General features: G+C 46.7%; 1 protein-coding gene and 1 long non-coding RNA gene across 2 annotated transcripts; one reads left to right on the forward strand and one right to left on the reverse strand.

Annotated features, from left to right (window-relative positions):
* Positions 1-1,744: 1,744 nt before the first annotated feature.
* Positions 1,745-3,707, forward strand: CLDN23 (claudin 23). Its single transcript, XM_042241240.1, has one exon. The coding sequence runs from the start codon at positions 2,012-2,014 to the stop codon at positions 2,891-2,893; it is 882 nt and encodes a 293-aa protein (XP_042097174.1). The 5' UTR covers positions 1,745-2,011; the 3' UTR covers positions 2,894-3,707.
* Positions 3,708-4,733: 1,026 nt separating this feature from the next.
* On the reverse strand, positions 4,734-7,061 carry LOC132658683 (uncharacterized). Its single transcript, XR_009598609.1, has 2 exons — positions 6,865-7,061; positions 4,734-5,809 (listed from the first exon to the last, which is right to left on the reverse strand). It is a non-coding gene; the product is annotated as an uncharacterized LOC132658683 (long non-coding RNA).
* Between the last annotated feature and the right edge of the window lie 3,720 nt (positions 7,062-10,781).

Here is a 10,781-nt window from a genome sequence, read left to right on the forward strand (position 1 = left end):
TTTTGCATGAAATATCTAGAGGATTCAAACTCATCAAGACAGAAAGTAAAATGGCAGTTTCCCCAGGCTAGGGGTAGGAGGGTTGGTTGTTCGTAATTTATTGGTTGGGTTGGGGAGTTACTGACAAATGAATAGTTTCAGTTTGGAGAAATGAAAAAATTCAGGAGATGGCTGGTGGGAATGGTAGAATAACATAAGTATACTTAATTCCAATAAATTGTATGCTTTAAATGGTTAAGATGGTAAATTCCTTGTTTATGTATATCTTACCACAATTTTTTGAATTTAAAAATTTTCAAGAAAACAAAGGACCCATCCTTGGTATTGTCCATTCCTAGAATGTTCAAAATTACTTCAAACCAATGCTTAACTTTGCTTTTTTAGAAATAATTTTAACCAGTTGTAAAGGTTAACACACTTCCATTGTAAGAAATACAGAAAATGAGGAAAATGTTGTTAAAGGATAATTTTTAGAAGAATGTGAAATCATGATTCTCACACAAATATAGAATGAATGAGTGTCGAAGATTTTATTTAACTTATTACGGAAACCAGTATGATGTTACAGCTGATTTGAAGGCCAGTGCAAGGGGTGCACATGTATATATATAGGCAAGCTGGCCTGCTACAGTGAATCTGCAAATCAGTGCCAAACAGGTCTATATCTATTGGGTAATAATCATTAACATTCTACTGACAAACTAATTTGCACTACTACGGACAAAAATCACCTGTGACACTACAGGTTTTCTGCAAGAGTGACTGAACTGAACTGAACTGAACTGAAACAGCTCAAAGACAAAGTCTCAGGACCCTATAGAGTTAAGTGAAAGTGAAGTCGGTCAGTCCTCCTACTCTTTGCAACCCCATGGACCAGGCTTCTCCATCCATGGGATTTTCCAGGCAAGAGTACTGGAGTGAGTTGCCATTTCCTTCTCCAGGGGATCTTTCTGACCCAGGGATCCAGCCCAGGTCTCCCACATTGTAGACAGACGCTTTACCCTCTGAGCCACCAGAGAAGCCTCTTTGTCTATAGAATTAGACAAACCAAAAAACTGTGCTAGGCAGGACACACACACACACCTCTTGTTTGTTGTTGTTGTTGTGTGGGTTTTTTTTTTTTTTTGGTCAGTTTCAAAATCTTTCAAGAGACTTAAAAAAGAAAGTATTAAATCCTCAGTAACTCTTCATCCCAGAAACACTCGCTTTGATTATTTTGTATCAAGGTTAATCCGGAGTATGACATGTTTTTTAAGCAAATGAAACAAAATACACAAGTGCAACATTCTGGGACACACTGCTCGACCGAATGGACCCTCGGTGCACACCTGCCCAGCTCACCCCGGGAGGTTCCATCCATTTGGCCACGAGTGGCTGCAAGCTAACAGCCCAAAACTTCGGGGGATCTCTCTTGGCGGGAGTGGAGGGAAGACAGGCTACAGGTGCACGGTGGACCGTCAGGGACTGGAGAAAAGCTTTAGCCGCTGAGAAGCAGGAACCTGCCTAGCGCCGGGCCAGGTGCGCCGGGCTGTCCAAGTGGCACCGCCCCTTTCCTTCCCCGCCCTCTGCCCTCGGGCCCAGCGGAGGGGCAGGGGCGGGGCGACCTTTGCTCGGTTCGTCCCAGAGGGGCCTCTGCAGTTTCCTGCTCGCCACTCCCGGCCCTCCCGGCCCTCCCGCCCCTCCCACCCGAACAGGTTGGGCCAAGGCTGCTGCTGCGTCCCCACCTCCGACTGCGGTTTCGATCAGACTCGCCCTAGGACTGGTTTCGATCAGGCGGCTGGGAGAGAGGCAGGGCGGAGCGGCTGGGACGCTCGGAGCAAACTAGGGACGCGCGGCCGAGAGCGGACAGTCCTGCGCTGGAGACAAAGAGCGGCCGGAGGAGAACCGAGTGCAGGAGCGCGGGCGTGGCGGCGGTGGCGAGCGTGCGGACTTCAGGGAGCTGGAGCCCGGAGCGCTCTCTGCGGGCGCGAGGGCTAGAGATCGCCAGCCTGCGGCAGGTGCGCCACCCAGGATGCGGACACCGGTGGTGATGACGCTGGGCATGGTGCTCGCGCCCTGTGGGCTGTTACTCAACCTGACCAGCACGCTGACGCCCGGCTGGAGGCTGTTGGAGGGCTTCCTCGACCAGCCGCTGGACCTGGTGCTGTACCAGGGCCTGTGGGACATGTGCCGCGAGCAGAGCAGTCGCCAGCGCCAGTGCGGCCAGCAGGACGACCTCGGCTACTTCGCAGCCGAGCCGGTGCGCGTGGCACGGGGACTGATGGTCACGTCGCTGGCCGTCACGGGCCTGGGGCTGCTGCTGGCGACGCTCGGCGTGCGCTGCTGGAGAGACGAGCCTCACTTCGCGCTGGCCGGCTTCTCCGGCGTCGTGCTCTTCACCGCGGGCCTCTTGAGCCTCATCCCAGTCTCCTGGTACAACCACTTCTTAGCGGATCGCACCGTCCTGCCGGCCCAGCCCAGCCCGGTCACGGTGCAGGTCGGCTACAGCTTGGTGCTGGGCTACCTGGGCAGCTGCCTGCTGCTGCTGGGCGGCTTCTCGCTGGCGCTCAGCTTCGCGCCCTGGTGCGCCGAGCGCTGTGACAGCTGTCGCAAGGCGCCCTCCAGCAGCGCGCGCCGCAGCAGCATTAGCACCGTGTACGTCGACGGGCCAGAGCCCGCACTCACGCCAGCCATCAAGTACTATAGTGATGGCCAGCACCGGCCACGGCCTCATCAGCTGGGCGCCGCCAGCCAGCGCAAGGCCGGCTTCCCGATGCCCCGGCCCCCACCCAAAGCCTACAGCAACCCGGTGGACGTGCTCGACGGGGAGAAGGCTCCAAACTCCGAACCCGGCGGGTCTTCCCGCAGCACTCGGCCCTGCGCCAGCACGCTGCCCTGCGACTCGGACGTGTAGGCGGCACCCCCAGCCTGCTCTGGCCCAGCCCTGTCTCACCAGGATCCAACTTTACCTTTCCGCTGAAAACACCTGGTTCGGAGTCGGACCCTGGGACACATTCCTGTAACTGGTTTGGAGGGCCATCTTCCTTTCCTTTGGCCAAACTAGATCCCTTGGACTCTTGGTTCAGGTTGGGTTTGATTTTCTCTTTAAGGAGTTTAGTGTTCCTCCCCGGAGGAATCAAGGCCCTCTTCTGGAGCGACAGGCATTTCATACTTTTAGCTGGAGACTAGAAAGAGTGACTTTGCATCTGTTGATAATAATGCCAAAATAAGCAAATGGAGGCTCAGAACTGGTTTAACACCTTGAAACAGCAATATTCTGAAATGCCTATGAACCTTGGATCAGTATAATTATTATTAATTTCCCCCCACTGTATAATTCATTTTCATGCAAATTCTCAAGAGACTAGTATGTTTCTGGTTATATCTGAAGGAGGCTCTTACAGTAAACATAGAGCCATGCAAATACCAGCAGCTTTAGTGACTCTAATGGGACAAAGTAACCCAATTAACTCATATTTACATTTCCTCAGGTATAAAGAGGATTTATCCTTTTATCACTCACTCCAGAGTTTCTCTTCTAGACGCAGAAGGAGAATGAAGGGACTAATGCTGTATTGTTCTATTTCTTGGCTACCTCACACTGGCCATAAAGAGCTATATATTAAATATTTGGAACAAAATGGAACCTGTTAATCTCATTAGGCTAATGTACATGTGTATATATCTCTTATTTATAAATAAAATTTGAGAGCAAGAGTTTCACTATACTCACAGAAGCATTTGTCTCCAGCACAACCTTTGGAAAGTTAAGCTTTCATTACTAACAATTTCCTGGCTGCCTACACAGGCTGAAATCTAGCACTCACATCTTTGCACCTCAGTGTAAGATTACTAAAAGTAGCCAATGGGTCCCTTCACTCTTTGATTGCTTTATTTTCAGGTTCATGCTGTTTTCTGTGCAAAGCCAAGTCTATTGTTGAAAAAACTAGAAGCACCAGTTTCCACATGAGGTGAGACTAGAAATCTTTTTCTTTTATAACAGTGCTGCCTAAAATCACAGGTAGGCAGCTATGTGTACAATGAGCGGGACTAAATCTCCAGCAGGGCTGGCTGCAATTCCGAGTGGCTGATTGAAGGGCTGTCTTGAACTGAACTGAATGGTAGCCAATTCAGAGGTAGAAGCATTCAGCTCAGTAAACATTGACAACACAGCTATAATAGAACTAACTCAGCAGCACATGCAGAGTGTTAGCAGTGGAAGGGATAATGCAGATTCATTTTCTTTGCCATTTTGTACTGGAGTCACCTGTTTCTTTTTGCAACCAAGGTTGAGTGTGCTGGTATATCACTGGGGGATCTTTTTCAAATGCAAATTCTGATTCAGTAGGTCTGGAGTGAGGCCTGAAACTGATTTCCTCACTAGCTCCCAGGAGATGCCAATGCTGCCGTTTCACAGGGCCCCCTTGGGGCTGCATGGCTTTCCTTGGGACTGTGCCTCACTCAAATTTCAATCCCAACTGGCAGCATGTAATCAGATCTTTGAGAACTATTGCCTAGATGAGTTTGGGGATTTGATTTAGGGAATCAAGCCAGACTAGAGAAATGGCAATCCTACTTTTTTCAGCTGACAGCTCAATAGGTAGTGATTGGGCACCTGAGAAGTCAGCACCAGGCAGACAACATAAAGATATTGAGTTTCTGGCAAGTACCGAGTCTGCCTCTTGCCTGCATCATAATTCCAGTGTTTCCAGAGAAGCCTTGGAAAAAACATTCAGTACTAGTACTTAGTGTGATTTTACTTTTCCCTGTCTGGCCACTCTCCTCTGGCTTATATCCAAAACACTTCTTTGTGATTAAGACTTGCTGCTGAGTTAGAACTCCGTTTTTGCTTCATCCACAGGAATAAAACGAAAACTGTCTTTAAGAAAACCAAACTTCTTTTTACTATTAAAAAAATATTCAAGACAACATGGAAAGAGACTCCCTGCATCGGGGCAGGATTTGGGTTGGACCTGAGAATTATGTTGTGTTAGAGCAGTAAAAAAATGACAATAGATTTGAGACTCCAGATGCTGGAGGAGGCTGGAGCCTCAGGACTTGCTATCGTGGACAAGTCCTTTCCCTAAACCTAATATCCACCTAACCAAGGAGCTACACCACCCCAGTGAGACTCTAACATGAAGTAGTACTGCCTCCTGGCCTCAAGCCCTTCACACCTCTGACACACCACCAAGATTCACTTTTTTCTTCATTAGACTCTTTTTTTAAAATTGAAGTATAGTTTCTTTAATTGTTGTGGTGTTGTTAAGTCGCTTAGGTCCTGTCCAACTCTTTGAGACCCCTTGGACTGCAGCCTGCCAGGCTTCTCCATCCTTCACTATCTTCCGGAGTTTGCTCAAACTCATGTCCATTGATTCATTGATGCCACCCAACCATCTCATCCTTTGTCGTCCCCTTCTCCTCTTACCTTCAGTCTTTCCCAGCATCAGGGTCTTTTCCAATGAGTTGGCTTTTCTCATAAGGTGGCCCAAGTATTGGAGCTTCAGTTTCAGCATCAGTCCTTCCAGTGAATGTTCAGGGTTGATCTCCTTTAAGATTGACTGGTTTGATTTCCTTGCAGTCCAAGGGACTCTCAAGAGTCTTCTCCAGCACCCCAGTTCAAAAGCATCAATCTTTGGTGCTCAGACTTCTTTATGGTCCAGTTTTCACATCTATATATGACCACTGGAAAAACCACAGCTTTGACCATGTGGACATTGTTGTGAGGATTCACTTTTAATAATCCTAATGACATACAGAGTATGTGTCCCCATTTAAGGGGTGAAGTCCTCCCAAGATTGCTCAAGCTCTGCCTGGAGGAGCGAGGAATCTGTGAAAATAGAGCACGCCCTGAGTTAACATAGCCCCTACTCTACCCCTCTGCCAGTCAGGCTCTGATCCAGACACCCACCCTCACTAAGGAGGGGTGGGGTTTGGGGCACATAGGCTGTTGATCCCTTGCTGAGGCTCTGGCGGGTGCGTCAACAATGCTTCAGCAACCACCCTCATTTTCATGGTCTAGATAATTTGTAAGTTTGGGGGCACCTGTCATCCTGTCAGCACATCTTTGACTGCCTTGGAAAGCGAATTTATTCCAGGCCTGGCCTTTGTAGAACATTCATACTCTAGCATGAGAAAGATGTGCAAGGAAAATGAAGAATAACAAACCAGGGTCAAAGCCTGCAGAAAAAAGGCAGTATTTTAAGAAAGGTGATTGGGAAGAAGGGGGACTTGAGCAGAGAACTGAGAGAAAAGATTGGGCGTCAGAGAGAAAAGCAAACTCCAAGTTCCCAGTAAAGAAATGTTAGTGAAAACAGGTTGGCATAGTGATCACGATACCACACTTTACTTTTTCTTCACCCTAGATGGGGGTGGTAGGGACAGGATGAAGTTGGGGGGACCAACTGAGAGAACCCAAGGACTTCTTCTGGTCTAGTAGCTTATTTAAGGAGGGAACACAGTCTGGATTCAATCTGTAGCATAGAACGTTTTCAAAGTCAAATATAAACAATTTGATATATGAATAGCAGGTGAAGAATGTTCTTTTCTGCCAATGCGTAGATAAGCCCACAGTGCAACAGGCAGAGAAAGGTCTTTTAGCCTCAGAGCCTCATCACATCCCTGAAGTGAAGGGAACAGTTAATAACCAGGCTCTTTCTCCCAACACTCATCTCACCTCATCTCACGTCTTCACTCCAGCCTTCCTAAAATGAAGAGCCGTAACTCATCTTTAAGAGTCTCAGCAAGCTCCTTACCTATGCTTCACTCTTAAATTCCATTCATGACTTGGCCAAGGCTCAGGCTTCCACCCTCATCACTTTCTCCCACACACATATTCTAAACTGCTTTTCCCCATCAGCTTAGAGTTGTCATCTTTGAACATACCATTTAAATGTTCAGATGTGTGCTTTTCTTGGTGTACTTTCTAATCTCATCTCTAAATTGAAGGTGGGGCATGGATGGCTTCCGTTTATATTTGTAATCCTAGAATGGGTACTGCCAGTTCTTCAGAGCCTGTTAGCAAATAATTAAATTATAACTTAATTTAAAAGTCACCTCTAAAAGCCCTTTCTGTACCCAAGTGCTTTCCTCAAGTTGTCATACACAACTTAACAGGTATATGGAAAGTAATTAGTGGCCCGAGGCTACTGGCCCAAAACCCAAGGGAGGGGCTGTGAGAGCAGCCTTGTGAATCTTTATCTTTATGATTGACTTACAAAGATCAGCACAACCCATGCATCCCCTACCCCCAAGACTCTACAGATGAGATCTTTCTCCTGTTGGGAAGGGAGGAGAATAAGGAACTCACTCAATAGTTCTTCCTTTTAAGTTTGGCTGCATCATGCCGTATCTTGGTTCCCCGACCAGGGCTTGAACCTGGGCCCTCAGCAATGAGAGCACAGAGTCCTAAGCACTGAACCACCAGGAACTCCCTGAGTCAATATTTCAGGTAAAAACTTAAGTAGAATTCTTACCCCATCTTCCTCCCAAATTCTGCCCACATTCTGCTGCTTTTTTCACTGAAGACAATAAAATGACCTCCTCCAGCAAGTCTTTATGAAGTAGAACTGAGCATAAAGCAGGGCTGAGCACAGGAAAACAAGGTTTTAATTTGTACAAATAAAGGATAATATAGGCAAGGCTGGGCAGGGGGGTGGGGTGAGGGGAGACAGTACTGACCAGAGGGCTTGAGTCACCAGGGGAGAGAGTTAAGTGCAGCTCTACCACATTCTTGTCCAGTATGCCACACTCCCTGGCCATCCATGGGGCAAATGGCCCTTGCTCTCCTCCCCACCCACCATGGTTGCCTCCTAAATCGCTGCCACTCACCACTCAGCTGTGGAAACTGAACAAGTCACTGCCATTTTTCTAGAATGTGGGTAATAATATGTTCCCTAATAATAGCCTCCGTCTTGCCCTTGCTGGATTTCAGTTTCTTGAGCTGCATAACCGGGAAGACTGGATTAGATGTTATCAGAAGGTCTTCCCAAATCTAAATATTCTGAGTGAAGGTTACAAACTAGGGGAGGCTGGAAGAAGAGATGTGAAATCTGAACGGTGAGACTTGGGGAAGCTGACTGACACATAAAATTAGTAACTGGCCTGAAAGCAACAAACTCCATATTCTGGTTCTCAGTTTCTCTGAATTGCCAAAGCCTGTCAACAATTAAAATAGGAGGAACTCAGAACAGCACACTCATTATTGTTCATGGTGGTGGTGGTTTAGTAGCTAAGTCGTGTCTGACTCTTGCAACCCCGTGGACTGTAGACTGCAAGGTTGCTCTGTCCATGGGATCCTCCAGGCCAGAATACTGGAGTGGGTTGCCATTTCCTCCTCCAGGGGATCATCCCAACCCAGGGATTGAACCCAGGTCTCCTGCACTGCAGGCAGACTCTTTACCAATGGAGCTTCGAGGGAAGCTCCTTGTCCACTAATTTGTTTGTTTCCTAAAGAGAATAAACACTGTCTACTTTCTGTATCTGTAGGTTCTCCATCCATGGATTCAGCCAAATGCAAATGGAGAATTTTCAGTGCAGAACCCGTGGATAGAGGGCTGGCTGTAAGGGCCTTGAGCATCCTTGGATTTTGGTATCCATGAGGATCCTGGAACCAATTCTTTGTGGATACCAAGGAACAACAGTATAAATTCTTAATTTAACTCTTTAATTGCTACCTCTTGTGTAAACACATGAGGTCAAGTTTTGTGTAGGGCCCTTGGAGCCTAAAGCATAAAACCATGAACTTTTCCAAAGCTCTTTTTTTCTTCCAGAAGAAAACTCAAACCTATTTACCAGGTTATAGAGGTTGAGTTTCTCTAATGAAATGCAGAATTTCCTTCTTCCACAGGTTTACTGCTCCATTTATCAGCTGTAGAGGAATTGAGAAATTAATGTGGAGATGATCACACTAGAAGGCGCTTCATAACATGCCCATTGCTGCAAATAGATAAGGTCGTGAAATGGACATATGACAATCAATTTAGGGGATGGGATGGTTAGAAATTAAGTGTAAAGTTTTAAATATTGTTCATAAAATTAAGCCTTTCTGGTGAAAAGGACAGTCAGATATTTTGTGAATTCTTGAATAGAGAAAGCGCAATAGGATGTGTTAAAGTACGTTCAGATGGGATAGTAGGCACACATTCATAGAGGCCCAAAGACAGGAAAGATATGAGTGGTCAGGGTGGAAAGAGTGCATATCTGACAGTTCAGCTGCAGTCAGCTTCCTTTTTCCCAGGAAGAGCAAGCAGGGGGTATTCCTGGGGCCCAAACATGAGACAGGTCTGCAGAGCAGGAGGGAGGCTGAGTGTACCATTCCAACAGAGCCTGCGAAGCAGACTGACCCACCCAGGACACAGCCCTGCGAGTCTGCTGGAGGCCTAAGGTCTAAGGAGCCAAGACAGCGGCCTCAGCACGTTCAGAAAGGGAGAATTCCATCGTACCTCGTCTCTGCGGGCTTTCAGTCTGGGTGCTTTTGTGTCATAGGTTCTGTATCTGGATGCTTTTGAGTCACTTTTTCACAGGTAGAGGCAGAGCCTTGCCAAGGGCAGACTTAGCAGTGAGGACAGCTCTTGGGCAAGGTGGCAAGAGAAGTGTGAGACTGACCCTGTGGATAAGAGGGGTCTAGGGTTCTGTGGGGTGAAGATGGGTTCTCTCAAGTACAGCTGAGCCCCAGAGGCAATCTGATGATGCTCCACGTGTCGCCTAGCCTTGAGGAAGGTGAGCCCCAGTGAGCGTCTCCAGGTCAGGTCAGATTGATCTGTACTTGGGAATTTTTATACTTGACTGCAAAGCACCGTTTGTTTTATGCACCACACCCCCAGTAATAAGCCTAGGACTTCTCTTTGCGCTTAGCATCCTCTACAAATTCATGCTGCAAGAAACTAAGTATAAATAGTCTAGAAAAGATACAAGCAAGAAATCTTCCAAGTCAAGTTGTGTTTATTATGATTTAGGCTCATGTTATCAGTCTCAGGTACTAGGCTAAGCAGGCATTTTTGTGTTTTAATTCAGTATCCAAATGGTCTGATGTAGGTTCTGTTAATCCTGTTTTTTATCTCTGGGGTAACAGTTTCACGATTAAGTCATTTGCCCAAGGTTGTTGCTGTTGAACTTTAGACCATATTCCTGCTTTGTTACCTGTGTCCCATCACAGATTTAATTCCTTTGATTCCTTATGTGGGTATGAATAAAGCTGTGATGCAGGAAGACACGCAGAGGTATTGGCATAAAGGGGTGTTGGGATCTAAGTAGCGTTTGCATGTTTCCCTAGCAGACACAAGCTAGTTGAGATGACTTCTGGTCCAAAGACCCTATGTGTCAATACCTCTGTGTGTCTAGTTTTAGAATCCAACATGGATAACTGGGCCAATATATAAACAAAATGTAGGCCTAGCACCCAGGGACATGAATGGACCCAGAGCAGCAACTAAGCCGTTCTGGCAATGCTGGAAAAATATATTATCAGTGCTTTCTATGGCAAGATTCTTAATTAAAAGGGGAAAATGATGGAAGAAATCTTCACATACTGAGGTATAGGGAAGTCATTCTGGCTCATATATGATTTAATTTGAACTTTAGGTTAACTGAAACAGCCTGCTTGTAGCCTACTAAACATACATTGTATATTTAAGTGCAAAAGTCTGTCTAGTAAAAGCTATGGTTTTTCCAGTAGTCATGTATACATGTTTATGAGTTGGACCATAAAGAAAGCTGAGCACCAAAGAACTGATGTTTTTGAACTGTGGTGTTGGAGAAGACTCTTGAGAGTCCCTTGGACTGCAAGGAGATCCAACCAGTCA

Source organism: Ovis aries, chromosome 26 (genome assembly GCF_016772045.2).
Source record: "Ovis aries strain OAR_USU_Benz2616 breed Rambouillet chromosome 26, ARS-UI_Ramb_v3.0, whole genome shotgun sequence".
Classification (NCBI taxonomy): domain Eukaryota; kingdom Metazoa; phylum Chordata; class Mammalia; order Artiodactyla; family Bovidae; genus Ovis; species Ovis aries.

Coding starts and splice junctions, on each gene's coding strand:
- CLDN23 (XM_042241240.1), top strand. CDS start 2,012: ATGCGGACACCGGTGGTGATGACGCTGGGCATGGTGCTCGCGCCCTGT.